This window comes from Harmonia axyridis, chromosome 2 (genome assembly GCF_914767665.1).
Source record: "Harmonia axyridis chromosome 2, icHarAxyr1.1, whole genome shotgun sequence".
Taxonomy (NCBI): Eukaryota; Metazoa; Arthropoda; class Insecta; order Coleoptera; family Coccinellidae; genus Harmonia; species Harmonia axyridis.
Window position 1 is genome coordinate 10440973 of NC_059502.1, and position 17813 is coordinate 10458785.

At 35.5% G+C, this 17813-nt stretch overlaps 1 protein-coding gene and 1 non-coding gene across 2 annotated transcripts; both read left to right on the forward strand.

Annotated features, from left to right (window-relative positions):
• Positions 1-181: 181 nt before the first annotated feature.
• Positions 182-16931, forward strand: LOC123673731 (prolactin-releasing peptide receptor-like). The gene is made up of 2 exons (XM_045608377.1): positions 182-508; positions 15038-16931. The coding sequence occupies exon 2, from the start codon at positions 15140-15142 to the stop codon at positions 16445-16447; it is 1308 nt and encodes a 435-aa protein (XP_045464333.1). The 5' UTR covers positions 182-508; positions 15038-15139; the 3' UTR covers positions 16448-16931.
• On the forward strand, positions 9535-9653 carry LOC123674293. The gene has a single exon (XR_006746638.1). It is a non-coding gene; the product is annotated as a 5S ribosomal RNA (ribosomal RNA).
• Positions 16932-17813: the final 882 nt, after the last annotated feature.

Here is a 17813-nt window from a genome sequence, read left to right on the forward strand (position 1 = left end):
CTAGATATTGCCCGTATACGATAACTTGGGACACCCGGTTATTAACAAAGAACACTCATGGGTGAAGAAACGCCTTCGTCCACCTGACAAAGCCAACCCGGACCTGCCTCCGACCTCCGTTGCGCCTGCCTCACAAATCGCCCCACATAGTTATCTGAAGCGAATAAATTTCGAATCTGCGTTGATCTCCCGGAAAGCAATTTCGATCCAGGGCGGATCAACAACGCTGCCCTTCAAAAAGAAAAAATGTTAAAGTATTCCGCCGATGCATCTCGGCAAGTCTGCGTGTCGATACCCTACACTGTCTAAATTAAACATGCGTCAAGAGGTTTATTTGTTACGGTAACCAGAGCGACGACGACTATATCGGTTTTCCCTGATTCTGCGTTCCATCCCATGGCGATGCTGTGGAATTGTCACCTCAACCTGTCGCCGCCGAGATGTGGAAAATAGCTACGTTGTGCTTCTGAGTTCTTGCAGGGCCAAGCGGCCGACACCGGACACAAAGGTACTTTTTTCCGATTTTACTCAAACAGTCATACTCGGCCGGTGTCCTTAACAAAATTATACCATTCGGGGCTTGTTTTCTTCTATAATCCTTATTAACAACAATTCAACCGTCGGTTCAACGTGAATATGTAACCGTCGGCCGCGAATGATAACTTAAAAAGCCCTGAATTATTCAATTTCACTATAAATCCTTCCGTTATATATTTATGTTTATTCAACTGATGTAATGTTCCGACAGACTAATAAGGTTAGTATACATTAATCACTTATTCTCTTTTACACCCTCCGAACAGCCAACAACTTGTTGTATCAGATGGTCCAATAAATTGAACGTTACAGATTCGTATAGATAAGCCTAACGGCAGTTTATCTTATCTCGGGATAATTTCTTATCTGTTTCCGATACTGTGATCGATCAACTATTGTCCTTTTGTGGAAATTTGAATCGAACAGTGGGAGACGAATTCAGGACAATAATATCGCGGAGGAACTTGCGTCAGAGACTATGTTGAACTCTATACGAGTATCCTAGCGACAGTAGCATCGAAAAGATTGAATTGATTCCGCCTACACAATAAGTACAGTCTTTTAAATCGAACTTCGGAGTCGTGAAATTGAATTGGATTTATTTCTTGTTAATTACTTGTTGTGAACACAAAGTCTCTCTTGCTAATGCTTTGTTCCTTGTGTTATTTTGATCTGATTGAATCTTTTGTAAATAGTTCTTCTATATTGGGGAGGTTAGGTTCACAGAAAATTGCAGAAAATCTAAAAAGGGATTGTGTTCTAATCGAGGAAAGCACTTATCACGTGGATTTAAGAGCTTTTGTGAGCTTGTTCTATTCTGAAAATGAATTCTCTGATCCCTATAAGTACCCACAAAATGTCAGTAAAATCTAATTCTGAGATATTATTGAATGTATTTGTGATTCTAGTTTAAATAGGAGATAATAGAACTGTATATGAGCATATATAGATGTGATTTATAAATATGTCATTGTCGGTTAGTTGAAATGAGGATTAACCGCAATTTCTAAATGATTGGATGTAGTCTGCGACCTTCGTAAAACACAGACAGAGACTAAAATTTTGTAAATAACTAAATTGGAAATTTCATGAATGAGTTTTCATTCATATCAATTGGAAAATTTTTACTGGTCTATCGATTCTCAACAGTCTCAAAGAACAATTAATTAAAATTCATGAAATTTTAGTCTCTTTCTGTTTTCCGAAAGTTAAATTCAGTTGAAAATTGCAGTTAATCCACATTTCATGTTCGCCCTCGATAATTCTTAAAGTTTTCCTTTTAGGTGTAGGATTTGCTTAAGTATTCCACCTATTTTATACGTTAAATTGACTTAAAGAATAAAAAATATAGGTTGCAATTTGAAAATCTTAAGTTGTACAAGTTTATGATCTTCTCATAAACACCCTGTACATTTTTGGTCCAAATTGAAAACAGTCTTATAAAACTACTTATTGTCAGAATCGAGAATTCAAAAAAATGTGAATTCCCGTCGCCACCATTTTTTTCCATAAAAATCCCATTAAATCATAAACTGTTGAGTCTTCACCCAAGTTGCTGAAATTGTTATCAAATAAGCTCTCTAATGATGCAGTCATATACTGGGTGCGCCATTTTAAATCAGAAACTAATAATTTTCGGGAGAAATATTGTTGTCTCAAACCTCAACATGCAAATTTTCAGCACAAAATTAGGATTCGTTTTCCATAAACGTCTAATGAGCCATCGCAGTGAACCACCCTGTGTATCGAAAAATTTAAAAAATAGATATCTTCTTTCTGGTTTCGTTTTGTATTGTTCGAAGAATATTTCATGATTTTCCTTTCAATTTTATCGGAAATTACTTACTGTATATATTGATCATTAAACTAAGAATCCGTGTTACTGAATAGAAAAGATATAGCCTCTGAAAAAATGCGCCGTTTAAGTTTATTAACCCATTACCAACCCTTGAAACGGCATTCCCTATTGCATTATTGAAATTTTTGGCGTTCCTCCTCTTGAAGTTAATTTTATATTCTTCCCTAAATCGACGGCAGTTCTTCATAAAATAATTTTTCCCATGGGAATACTCGGATTCCACGGATATCTGCGTTTATTTAATCGTACAGTTTTCCCTAATATTATTATCAATTTTTTATCCTCTTGAGAAGGTTTTAAAATCTCAACTCGGCTAGTTATGTTGGTATGGAATTATTGTGAAATTGTTTTAGAATATTTTCTATGGTTCTGATGACGTATTTAACAAGAAATTTCGAACGAAGCTTGAAATTGTTATTCTATACGCAGTCTTGGCAACAAAACAGCTTGATTTTGTAGATATTTCCTATTTCCTTTTCTTGAATTTTCTACAGTTTTAATGAAGTAATCAGCTTGAAATTATTAATTCATATCAATACCCAAAATCTCAGCTCCGATTTTGAGGTCAAGGAAATATTGGAAATTTTTATATTTTTCTTTAATTTTCTATGGTTCTGTTGACACTCAACATGAAATTTTGCACGATGATTGAAATTGTTATTTAAGTTCTAAATGCAACTTTTCAACAATTTTCTTGAATTGTTTTTCATCAATTTGAAGTGTGATAAATTATTGAACAAACCAAAATATTATTATAATTCGACAACATGCCATTAGAAAACATCTTTTTAGATTCCCTTTTATATCAAATAATATAGGTAGGAAACTATGTGACTTGAAGATTATAAACCTCTTCGTGTTACCCTTGCTGAAAGTTCTAAACTATTACTACGTCCACCACTTCCAGTATCCCAAATCCATAACCTACAGAGGTTTTGGATGGAGAAATGCCAATCTCATGCGATTATTCTCTCAATATATATATAATCAAGTTATCCTGAATCATATTACTTCGCCTTATTGTTCAGTTTTCAACTCAAGACCAACTGTGTATCCTAGTTTAAATTGGTTTATGCTAGCATGCTTCCAATTGATAAGTTTGTTCCAGCTAAAACAATCAGTTTATATCAGAACAGGGTTTGATGGGGTGATCTAAGTTGCTCCTAGCACTTTAAAAAAATGTTGTCACTTGTAAGAGGGCAACGATAAGAACTAATATGGATGGACTACATAAAACAGTCTGATAGACTTCTTTGAGAATAAAACACTACTTTAAACGGCATAACATGGTTTTAGGCAGTATAGGACAACAATTACTGTGATGCTTGACGTTTTGGAGAACATTTTTGGGGCATATAATGAATAGGAAGAAGAGACATCCATAGTAATAAGTGAAGCCATCGGTAGTTCCTACTACTGGAGCAAATAGAGTGTTGTGTCCCTCAGGGATCAATTCTGGGCCCAGTTTTTTTGATGAAAGATATTAATAATATGACATCTAACAAATGTTGCAGTTATGCTGATGATGTAGTGACTCCAAATGTAACAGATATGGTTTTTATGAAGAAACCAATATAAGTGAAATGTAAGCACATATTTGGTTTTCAGCCAATGGATTACTGATGAATTCGATCAAAACTCAAAAGTTTGTATTCACAAACAAAAAGCCAAACTGATGATTTATCATTATTATACTTGAGACATGTATTCCAATAATCTTTTAACTGGAGCGAGCATGTAGGTAATCTATACAATGAAATTATTAACTTTTTCTTCCTATCAGAAGAATGAGCCAAATAACAGATACCAACATTGCCAAGTTGAAATTTTCCTTAGTTTGGCATATTGTGGCATATTACTCTGGGGGCAATGTGTAGATGCTCAAAATGTTCTCATGAAGCAGAAAAGTGACATTAGGACCATATACCAGATGAGGATCAGCGACAGCTGTAGAGAGATACCTATTTTTGTTAAATATGTTCATCAACACCAGAGAAAATTCCTGAAAAATTATCATTTCCAAAATGTCAAAATCAGACATGCCTAAAGCTTTATAATAAACTTCCCAGAAATGTAAGAACCTGCATCCACTAGAATGATGAAAAATTTCATTCTAGAAAAGACTATTCATAACTTGGCTGAGTTTTTGAACTGAATTTTCTGTCACATGAGTATTGAAAGCTCTTCATGTGTTTTACGATTATTACAATATATTTCATGTTTCCTATTAATTTTATATGTGTGGTCTGTAATTAGTTTTTGACAAGCCATAAAACTTTTTTAATGGCGAATATTTATGTATGTGATATTTAATTGCAACACGTATGAATGAATATTATTTTTATAGTCCAGCGGGATATTTCCGTAAACATGAATTTTCCAATTCCAATGGGGTCGAGTGACACATTATTTTGTAGATTTTGCAATTATTTTTATGAATATACTGATATGCTATTTAGAGTTCGTTTGGAAAGTAAAATACTAGTTTTAATGAGGCACATATAATGGCCTCCAAGATTTCCTGATTCGACACCTCTAGACTATTTTGTCAGAAAATAGTGTAAGCGTGTAATAAAATATGTATATAACGCCACAAATGTTACAGAATGTAAGAAAAAATGTTGAACAAAAACACTATTACAGTTTAGAAATGACAGATAGGCAATTCTAACATTTTTTAATTCAAATTCGTTCAAATATTCGGCTTGTTGAGGTAGAGCTTTCAAATAGAAATTTAAAATGGTTATAGTGGTGAGTGTTTGTATTATATTTTGACATTTCTTATGCCATTTGTGTTCACTACATTTGCCATTTGATAAAAATCAAGATGACTCCCACTGAATAAAATTGAGCTGTCTAGGGGTTTCCCAAAAAAACTCATACTTATACGATCGGCACAAATCAAAAGTTTTTTTTATGTATAATTTGTATGTGAGCTAGTTCATAAGACCTTCAGGTTTTTCATTTCCAACATCTCCACCTTCCAAGACCATGCCAAAAGATAAGAAATGATTCATTTGTTATTTGTACTTGGATTCCAATTCCTAGTTTTAGAAGTTTTACAAATAAAAAACGTTACCGAACAAATAATCCTACTTGCACTTGCCAGATCAATAAACGAACCGACCAGAAGCTTATCATTCTCAAACGAATTTTCAATTCTTCCTGGAAATAACTCTGCATCGATCGTCTTATAACGTAAGTAGCCATGTTAAGAGCCATAAAGAACAGTGGACTTTCTTATAATACTTTCATAAAACATGCTCGTAAATTCTAAGAAACCTGGGTATAATATTCCGATCGGTCTATAGCTTTAAAAAAAGTTAATTTAATCCTTTTTGATTTATTGTTTCTAACGAAAAACTTTCGGAACACAAAGATTAGAGTTGGGGTGATTTGAAATAAAAATGGCAAAAGCCATGACGGGAACTCAAATTCATATTCATTTCAACTTTCATCTAACGGGTGTTTTTTTTTTCGAGGTATATAACTTTAAGTTGGCATTTCTGTTCGAAATGGCGACCGATTTAACAGCTGTCAAGTGATTTATTCTCAATTTGGTTTGGCAATTCATCATGAATAGACTCACGCCTGAACAACGCTTACAAATAGTGCAATTTCATTTCGAAAATAATGGTTCTGTGCGGAACACGTATCGCGCACTACGTCCATTTTATTTTGTTTAGCGATGAAGCGCACTTCAGGTTGAATGGCTACGTCAACAAACAAAACTACCGCATTTGGAGTGAAGCTAGTCATCAAGTGAATGTCGAAACACCGTTACATCCAGAAAAACTGACTGTTTGGTACGCTTTATGAGCTGGTGGAATCATTGGTCCGTACTTCAAAAAAACGATGATGGCCAGAACGTTACAGTCAATGGTGATCGGTATAGAGCCATGATTTACTTTTTCATTCCTGAATTGAACAACGATGATGACCAGGAGCTGTGGTTCCAACAAGACGGCGCACATGTCACACAGCTCGTGCCACAATCGATTTATTGAAAGACACGTTTGGTGACCGCCTAATTCCACGTTTTGGACCTGTGAATTGGCCTCCAAGATCTTGTGATTTAACGCCGCTAGACTACTTTCTGTGGGGATATGTAAAGTCATTGGTCTATGCGGATAAGCCACAAACCCTTGATCATTTGGAAGACAACATTCGCCTTGTTATTGCCGATATACGGCCACAAATGTTGGAAGTAATCGAAAATTGAACGTCCAGATGGGACTACATCCGAGCCAGCCATGGCGGTCATATGCCAGAAGTCATATTTAAAATGTAATGCCACAAGATTATCTTGCGGATAAATAAAATTCATGTCAATCGAATAATCCATCGTTGTTTTATTGCAATTTAAAGTTCTATAGCTCTAAAAAAACACCCTTTATGTGGCGTGTCTTGAAAACATAGAATGACGTGAGACTTTCAACGCAATGTTGATGAATATATCACCAACGATATATTATAAAGATATGTATATGTTATAGGCAACGATACGTCTCGCTAGGGAGTTGAGTAGATATCTAATAAGTACGAAAAACGGAGGTAAATTCACATTAGTTAAATAAAGATAGTTTGATGCCATTTGAACAATGGCAAGTAGGCGTGTTCAGAATGATTCGGTCTAGAGATTATCTGAATTCTGAATTAGTACCTATTTGTACATTTATTATTATATTGTGATGTTTTCACGATGACGTGATCGTAATTCTACCATATTGATCACTGTTGTATTCGAGAACACGAATCAACAGCGATTTGGAATTGAAACAATTGTTGTGACAATTATCCCCTTTTTGAAATAAACCAACTAACAAAGAAACTGCAGAAGGAGCTGTTTAAATTTTAATTTTTTTTCGGAAAAACATAGATAGCATAGCAAGGAGTAAATGATTGAAATTTGAAGAAAAAACGAAGGGTTCACAATTTTTTTTTAATAAATTTGTTAATAATGTGTTTGTCCACCGCGATTATCTATACACTCCCCAACACGTCTCAGCATTGATGCCATAAGATGGTCTATTTCTTCTTGAGGGATATTATCCCAAGTTACCTGTACTTCAAGTCTCAGAGCCGCCAAAGTCCGTTGGGGCTGGGGTGAATTTCCAAGCCTTCTACCCATGATGTCCCAAACATGCTCTATGAGCGAAAAATCGGGGATCTGGGCGGCCATGGCAAAAAATTTACATGTGCACCCAAGGAGAATCGAGATTCATTAGAAAATACGATCTGTGCCATTCCACATTCCAATGTTGACGTTCTCTGCATCACTGTAATCGTTGCCGCCGATGCTCAACCGACAGAGGTAACACAAGGTGGAGTCGATAATGAAGCAGTCCAAAAGATCTTATACGGAGGTAAACCGTTCTGACAGTTACAGTTTGGCTTTGTTCTCCTAACCACTCATCAGCCAAAGATCGAGCTGTCGCAAATCAGTATCTAACGGCCATAAGTCTTAGACGTCGATCTTGAACTTCATTTGTGTCCCTTCGATACATTGTCAAACCAGGCTTAACAAGATCTCATAACAGTAGTTGGATTTCTGTTCGTACGGTTAGCGAGTTTTCGAAATGACAACCCACCTCCCATAGACCAATAATTCGACCTCTTTCAGATTCACTTGGCTGGCGATAAATTCCACGTAGACGTGCTCTAGGCATTTTAACAACAACTAAACATCGACTTTGGATCAGCTCGAACATCTGGTTTTAAAAAACTTGCAAAAAACGACCTCAATATTTAAGAAACAAAAATTGTTTACATGAAAAAACCTTCATGATTTTTTCTCCAAATTCGTTCATTTGCTCCTTGCTATACTATCTATGTTTTACCAAAAAAAAATCAAATTTAAACAGCTCCTTCTGGGTGTTGCAGTTTCTTTGTCAGTTAGAATAGATTCAATATCATTCTAGATGAATGTTCATAAATCAAAACATATAATGACTCATTTCATATTAAATGAAATGAATGGATTATATTCGAATGAACCTGAGCTCGAATGCGCCCTGGCAACAAATTGGTGAATGCTCCACCCTCGATTCCTTACGCTTGTGTACCCAGACCGTTCATTTTCATATTGACGATGCATTAATTTCTAATTAGGTGAATATTATATAACTGTGTTTCAGAAACAGACGGAGCAGATATAATTTTAGACGTAAAGGTTAAAGGGTTATTGATTTTTTAAATTCTCTCCGATATAAAGACAATTGAATTTGAAGATTCTCCCTCAAGTATTTATTTTATTTAAGGATATATTCAATCGAATCTCACTATTATCATTATCATTTGATTTATTATTTGAAAGGAGCAGTCATTCAACTGCTCTTTTCTGGTATTTTCAAATATTCATTTGAAAATACCAAATGCATTTCAATATAATCGAAGTCATTTCAAAAACTTTCATTTTGAATTCTAAAAAATTCAACTGAATTCGGTGGTCATAATTTGCATATTCATAATATTAAGTTCTATTCCACAATTGAACTGAATAACTTCAACATTTAGATATCTATCTGCCAGTTGAGACAAATCGGACATAAGAGTAATTAAGGAAGCAAAGCTTTTGTTCTTTTGTATATTTTTCGTAATATTCAGATAATTAGGCATTGCCTAAGCTAGAAAGGGAACTTTAGAGCTGCAATCTACCACCACGATACAATTTTTATAATATTTTTTTTCAAGGTCCTTTTCCAGACATCGAAGAGACATTTCTGAATATGAAGATTTCTTATTACTGGGAGGAACATTCCAAGTCGCATGAGTAACAAATTGATGAAGGCGCCAGTATCTTTTGGTTTTGGTTGAGATATTTTCGACGTGAAATGTTCCGATACAAAAATTCAACTGTGATAGTTGGAGAAATAGTTCCTTCTGAGATTTACGTTGATTGTGGAATAGAATATGGGAATTAACTTGAGATGACCGAGGTGTTCTCGGATTTTTTTTCCGAAAAATATTTTCTGATTTCGGAATTTCCTCAAATTTCATTGAGATATGACCTAATGTGTTCTAAAAGCTTCAATCAACAATCAGAATTAATATCCATAGTCGATTTCAATTTTTATAAGGAATAACTCAATAACGCCTCTAATGTGTGAGATATTTTAGAGAATATCGCTATGTTAGTTGTTTACGGCCATACCACGCTGAAAATGCCAGTTCTCGTCAGAACACTGAAGCCAAGCAGCGTCGGGCGCGGTTAGTACTTGGATGGGTGACCGCTTGGGAACACCGCGTGCTGTAACTAACCTTTTTTTATTCTTCGAGATATTTTTCTTTCCATTTCAGTCATGATGATTCGTATCGATGGGAAAGGAGAAACGTTGAAATTTTTGTTTTTTTTTTTAATAGAACACCCCCATTCTGTCCCAATTTTCCGATTACTCTAGATGAGCTGATTCCAAAAATGTATCACATGTTGATTCCAATTGGTACAGGATGGACAAAAATACAATAGTTTGTGTGTGCTCATAAAGTAACGCGTAACATTCTTTTTCAGTTAAATTAACAATACTTATTGTCTAGCGGCAATTGGTGTGAATGTAACACCCTGTACTTTGTTATATTTTTAGATTAATAAAAATGTATAAAATAAGAAATAATTTCTTTCATATTCTGTCTGCTATACTCTTTGCTATAATATCTATGATTTACCAAAAAAAATTTAAACAGCTTATTCTGGGTGTTGCAGTTTCTTTGCCAGTTAGTATATTTCGAGAGAAGAAAGGAGTAACAAACCCTACAATACCTAACAAGTAGACAAAGGATATTCTGAGTGGTGTTTTTCTTAGAACGATTCTAAGGGATTATTGTGGGAGACAACAAACCAAAATCATTCAGGAACGCAATTTTCATATTGATTTCCAGGGGAGAAAATTTACGTCATTTCCATTTCACCATTTCGTTTATGTAAATTTATCCTTGGTGCCCGAAACATTCATTAATTCTTTTATGAAAATAATCTCTTCATCCGAGTACTATGAATTTATCGGAGTATAAACCACTTAATCTCAGGGTTTTACTTCATTAAATTGTGCGACGCTTTTCCTCACTTGACAACAGCTCATTCCATTTTGTTGATCAATTTGACATTCTGAAATTGAGTTCGTTTTATACATCACTGGCGGCGTTTCAGCAACCAAATTTTGTGGAGGGAATATTGTGTGCAACAGGAAGGGGAAAGATTGGTAGACCATTAAATGTACTAACTGACAAAGAAACTGAAACACCCTGATGAAGCTCTTTAAATTTTCATTTTTTTTTTTGGTAAAACATAGATAGTATAGCAAGGAGTAAATGATTGAAATTTGGAGTAAAAAACGAAGAGTTTACAATTTTTTTTCAATAAATTTGTTAATAATGTGTTTGTCCACCGCTATTATCTATATACTCCCCAACACGTCTCGGCATTGATGCAATAATGATGGTCTACTTCTTCTTGAGGGATACTATTCCAAGCAACCTGAGAGCCGCCAAAAGTTTGGGCTGGGGTAAATTTCCAAGCCTTCTAATCATGATGTCCCAAACATGCTCTATGGGCGAAAGATCGGGGGATCTGGGCGGCCATGGCAAAAGATTCACATGGGTCGCTTAGAAAAATTTTAAACTAAGTCTGACAATATGAGGTCGGGTATTATCTTGCTGAAATATTGGATTCTCGAGCCGGTTAAGGTAAGGGAGAACATATGGCTCCACAATTTCTTGAATGTAACGCAGCGCCGTCATGTTACCTCGGATAAAGACTAAAGGTGACCTACTTGCATGTGCAATATCACCCCATACCATAACGCCTACTGTCCGGTGTTCATGAGGCTCAACATCAAACTGAGGTTCACGTTTTTCTCCCAGACATCGTGTTCTTCGGCCATCATGTGCACCAAAGGAGAATCGAGATTCGTAGGAAAAGACGACCTGAATGAACTTATGCCATTCCTCATTCCAATGTTGACGTTCTCTGCACCACTGTAATCGTTGCCGGCGATGCTCAACCGTCAGAGGTAACACAAGATGGGGTAGATAATGCTGCAGTTCAAAAGACCTTTATTCGGTGGTTAACCGTTCGGACAGTTAACAGGATGACCTTGTTCTCCTAACCACTCATCAGCCAAAGATCGAGTTGTCGCAAATCAGTCTCTAATGGCCATAAGTCTTATACGTCGATCTCGAACTTCATTTGTGCCCCTTCGACGTCCGGTGCCTACTCTTCTTCGATTTTGGGAAATCCAACCACGCTTGACAACATCTCATAACAGTAGTTGGATTGCTGTTCGTACGGTTAGCGATTTCTCGAAATGACAACCCCGCCTTCCGTAAACCAATAATTCGACCTCTTTCAAATTCATTAGCTGGCGATAAATTCCGCGTACACGTGCTCTAGGCATTTCAACAACTGAACATCGACTTTGGATCTCCTCGAACAGCTGGTTTGTTGTAGAATTTAAAAACCTTGCAAAAAACGACTACAATATTGAAGTAACAAAAATTGTTTACATGAAAAAACCTTCACGATTTTTTTTTCCAAATTCAATCATTTACTCTTTGCTAATCTAAGTTTTACCAAAAAAAAAAAATAGAATTTAAACAGCTCCTTCTGGCAGTTTCTCAGTTAGTATATATTTGTATGCCTTAGTTACAAGAAGTGAAAGAGTCTAGTCTTCACAGTCTACTAGTCCGGTATCATGTTGAATGATGATAATTTCCTTTCACTTCTTGTAACTAAGGCATAGAAATATATACTAACTGACAGAGAAATTGCAACAGTCAGAAGGAGCTGTTTAAATTTTATTTATTTTGGTAAAACATAGATATTATAGCAAGGAGTAAATGATTGAATTTGGAGAAAAAATCGTGATGGTTTTTTTCATGTAAACAATTTTCCATTTTCGAATGTAAAAATTGTCACCGGTTAATTTTTCTGAAATTTTTGTATTTTGTAAAATATGACCTCTTGAACAAAAAAGTCTCTGGGTCCAATTCAATCCTATGACTAGTTTTTGAGATTCTATTTTCCTCTTTCTAAGATTCTATTTTCCTCTTTAAGATTATTATGGTATTTTCTTTTTCCAAATTCTCAACTTTCTGTTTCTAAGTGTCAGGCCTGGGATTTATTAAATGACGTGGTGCCACCACTTGGATAAAAATGTAAATTGATCCCCTTTTCTCGCAAACTAATTATTTTCTGTTTTTGTTCTGTTCGTCCGTTCATCGTATATGTGAAGCTGGATTTGAATTCAGGTGGGTATTCAAATCATGCCTGCGTGATATTCAGATTCGGAACAATGGAATCAATACCAACACGAATTGAATTTCCGTGGAACGATGAGTATACATAACTGAAATAATATGCAAATAGTTGTCAGGATTCCTGAAATATCCCAATGAGTTTCTCTACATTTCTCTGTCCGAAATTGAAATTGAAATAATTTTGGTATCCAATATTCTATGTGTACTTTTCTGCCATAATAATGATAGATAACAGTATCCGTGACTGAATTTTCGATGTGTTACGAGGATTATACAGGGTGAGTCAACACTGCTCGATAGGTCGATAACTCTTATAAATTTTGAGCTAGGAGCTCAGAGTTATAAACATAAATAGGGGGAGTATGTGTCATTTTCAGAAAGCAAATTTTGTCCCCAACATGAATTATCAAATTTGACATGAAGCGCGCGGAAATGAAAACATCAGTGATACGAGATTTCACTCAATTCGCGAGTTTCTCCACAAAGAACGCACTTTTTATGTCTCAAAGTGAATCAACGTTTCATATTAATTCGAAATACACTGATCAACAATTGCTAGGGATCACTTATGAACTTCTCTTCATTTGTATTTTTTTCAAGTTATCTCTTGAATATCTGTACATCATATATTCTCTAAGAAAAAAGTAAGATGTTTTGAGTTGATTATATCAAAGTCTTCCTCACTTCATCGGCTCTTGTTCACAAAATCGATTATTATCTGTAGGCTGTTACAGGTGAAGTGAAAAGCAATGTGGTATTTGTTATTAAATCTGTTTTTTTCTCTCGTTCAAACACATAAGGTGTTATAGATCAATAGATCACTGAGAGTTGCAACAGGAGTTCTAATTTCGAACCAGACTGTAAGACGACGACTACATATTCGTGGTTTGAGAGCACGTAGGAGGGTACAACATCCCCGTTTGAATAGGGAACACCGGGTTCATCGACGGCAATGGGCTGAGGAGCACCGCAATTGGACACTTGAAGATTGGAGCCGATGTTTATTTACGGATGAGTCTAGATTTCGTTTGGTCAACTCCGATGGACGTATTCTTGCTTGGAGGGAAAGAGGTCGAAGGTATGCAGAACAGTTTATGGTACCCACAACAGCTTTTAGCGGAGATTCTATATGTGTATGGGGAGGCATTTGTTTGAACCAACGCACAGAGTTGGTTGTTCTGCAGAACACCACCATGACCAGCCAGAGATATCACGATATGATTATTGAACCCATTGTTCCGTTTGCGGCTGCCGTGGGCGAGAATTTCATTTTAATTGACTATAATGCCCGTCCACACCGTAGTCGTCTGGTTAATGAAGCGCTAGAAACTCATGCTATTGATAGGATGGACTGGCCAGCTCGCTCTCCAGACATGAATTGCATCAAACATGTCTGGTCTGAGATGTCTAGACAATTGTCAACCTTAGAACAACCGATCAATAACCTGGAGGACCTTTCTAACGCTTTACGGGATATTTGGACGAATTTGCCCCAAAATTTTATAAATCGTTTGATCGAAAGTATGCCTCGTAGGGTAGAATGCTTGAGACGAGCTCGTGGGGAACCAATTAGGTACTAGCTTAACCGAAACTTCAGCCTTCTTGTGGTTTCATCATAAAATTTGTATGTTATTCAAACACAGAATTTTGAGCGTTCCTAATAAAGTGTTTTTTTCTCTCCAACTTTCCATTTTTTCATTCTTTTCTCAAGTGAACCATATTATCAACTGAAAATACTCTGATATCTGACTAAATTTATAATCTTGGAGCGAATATTTCAGAAATAAATTTAGAACAAGTAAGTGATCCCTATCAATTGTTGAGCAGTGTATATTGAAATGAATACCTAAATATATCAGAAATTCAGAAAACAAACTTCAAGCGCGACAAACGACGTGAAACAACCGATGACACTAGGAGAGCAAAAGTTGCCAAACCTTGGATTTCAGCAGGTAGATATAGAAAGTAATAAATATTCTGCTTATTATGAATGCGACAATTATGAAAAACATCGGATTCCAAATATTCAAATTTGCATATCTAATCGAGAATCACTCAAATAAATATATTTCATTCAATATAATAAACATTCATTACGATATAGTAAAATTGTGGATTCGAAAATATATCACAATCCGACATCGTAATCTAACCATGTTGGGGACATGTAAAAATTGCGTACACTCCCTGTATCTATGTTTATTACTCTATGGGCCAGTTAAACCAACTAGTGTGTTGTCATACTCAAAGCTTAGAATGAGCACTTTGAATGATCGCAGTGTCTGTGAGGTATTAAGGGACATCAAATAGAGTACAGAGAATAATGAAAAATAATTAATATCAATGATTTGTTAATATTTTCCACTAAAGAACTCAATAATTTTGCAGATTAGCTCAAATGGCTTCATCTGAAGATGCCCAACGATTGCAACTGCCCAACCAACAACATCTGATGACAGCTTGAAGAAAACGACACTAGATAAAGACATAATGGGAACTAGAGAACCAATCCACAATAACATAACGGATATGAATTCCACCATCTACGTCTACGATCTTATAGACAACAATTTAGTGCAAGTTGTATTTCTGTTAGTATACACTTCAATTTTCATTCTAGGCATTTTCGGTAACGTACTCGTATGTTACGTTGTGATGAAAAACAAGGCCATGCAAACTGTTACGAATTTATTTATAACTAATTTAGCGTTATCAGATATTCTACTGTGTATATTTGCAGTACCATTCACTCCAATCTACACGTTCCTTGGAAAGTGGATATTCGGGAGCTTCATATGTCATTTATTGACGTTTGTTCAAAGTATAAGTGTATATATCTCAACGCTCACACTCACCTCCATTGCGATAGATAGATATCTAGTTATCATATATCCATTTCAACCCAGGATGAAATTGATTACCTGCATCTTCATCATAATCGCCATTTGGTTGTTCGCTATTTTTGTTACCTTGCCTTACGGCTATTACACCAAACATGTAATTATACAAAACAGCACGTGCAACACAACAACATGCGGTAATACAACGAAAGGTGTGACCAAATACTACTGTGAGGAAATATGGCCTAACGAAGCCATTAGGAAAATATTCGGAGGCATAACCTCTACCATGCAGTTCGCCATACCGTTTTTAGTAATGGCTTACTGTTACATACGAGTTTCCGTCAAACTGAACGATCGTGCCAAAAGTAAACCGGGATCGAAGACCTCCAAGAAAGAGGAGGCGGATAGAGAAAGAAAAAGAAGAACAAATAGGATGCTGATTGCTATGGTCGCGATTTTCCTCATCTCGTGGATGCCACTGAACACGGTCAATGTTATCTATGATTTTTACACGGAAGTGAACGAATGGGAGTATCATCTGTTCATTTTCTTCCTGGTGCATGCCATAGCGATGTCATCGACTTGTTACAACCCGTTTTTGTATGCCTGGTTGAACGAGAATTTTCGTAAGGAGTTCAAACTTGTTCTGCCGTGTTTCGACAACACCGCAGCTAGGATGGGACCGAGAGCGCCTGCGAACTGCAAGTCTGACAGGACGTGCGAACTTGAAACGCAACAGAGGACTCTGGTTTCTACCACAAAGTGTTCCAATATGTCTCCCAACGATAGGAAAATAACGTCGCCACCCATTAAGGTCGACAGTGTGGAGGTTGAAAATGTTTTGATACCGATCACCAGTGCCATTTATGACCCTTTAGATGAAACTGTGAGGTTGAGACTTATCACAGAGGAAGACCATTCCTTCGAACCTGATGACGAAGTCAATAAGAAATAAGATATTCTTGTATTTTCCGTATAGGCTCGTTATTCGTCATTTCCTAGAATTTGTGGGGAACAGTAGCGAAACCGAAAAATTATTTATACACATATGTGAACAATAGATATATTTTTATAAGATAGGATCTATTTATTTAGATTCGTTGTTACTCCGATTTTGGGTAGGACAGAAAAAAACGATTTTAGAACGAAATCCGAGTTCTGTTTCAGATAGCTAGCGGAGTGAGAAATATTGGAAATTTGAAACATTTTTTGCACAGCATTCGATTTTCAAAACAAACATCTACAGCTTCTATATACTCTCTTTTCATCTGATTAAAAGATTTTATTTTAGACTGAGCAATATTAATATTCTTTGGACACTCTATTACTCTCTGGTGAATCTTCTTAGTGACCTTCATGGAATCTTCTGTTTCTTATTAAATGGTGGTTGATCTTACCAACTAATTATCACATAACAGTTTATTAGGCATGAATATATTAATCGCCTGGGTGATATATACAAATGTACGAATACCCATTTGGAGTAGCCAATAAGTTCAATGAAATCTAATGAATCCACAAGAAATAATCAGAGTTTTTAGCAGTTCTATATGAGAAGAATAGACGAAGAAAATGTATAGGTACATATATCCTCAACCAAACAAACAGCACTAATAAGAAGTCCAGTAATTATACAATTTAAAATGCTCATAATGGCAACACTGTGTATTATTTTCTGACATTTCTTATGTCATTTAAGTTCAACAGGTTATTCCATTTAATTATGGAAAGATACACGTTTAAGCAATGTTCAGAAATTATTAAATTGTTTCATTAAAATCAATGCTCATTTGTAAATAATTGAGAGAAATTCAAGCAGAATTCTTGGACCTCATTATTCAGTTAATTGACTCACAATTCGTCGTATTCTAGACTTATTTGAAAGTGGTATCAAGTCCAGCTCAGTACTGGTAATCTTTTATTTTATCGTGTAAAGAAAATTCACTTTCAAATTTGTTTATAATACCATTCTTAATTCTTCTTAAAGTTCTTCACAAATGAGGACTGATTTCTAAACATTGTTGAAGCGCGTATATAGCCCAAGTATATTTTGAGGTTTTGTCTAAGTACCACCGTTAGATTAAACATCGAGACTTATGCTAAAGAATATATTGCCTTGGAACAATGCTAGGACGTAGAATTGGCGATTGCTAAAAAGCTATGTATAGATTGAGTTGCCATCAAGAACTAATGTAGGATAATAACACATCAATTTGAATTGTCGAAAAAAAGAGTAGGTATTTTGAATTATTGCTCTAAAGTAATCTAAAATTTAGTCCAAGAAAAGAAAGTTATAATATTATTATTCTACTTTTTTCGCA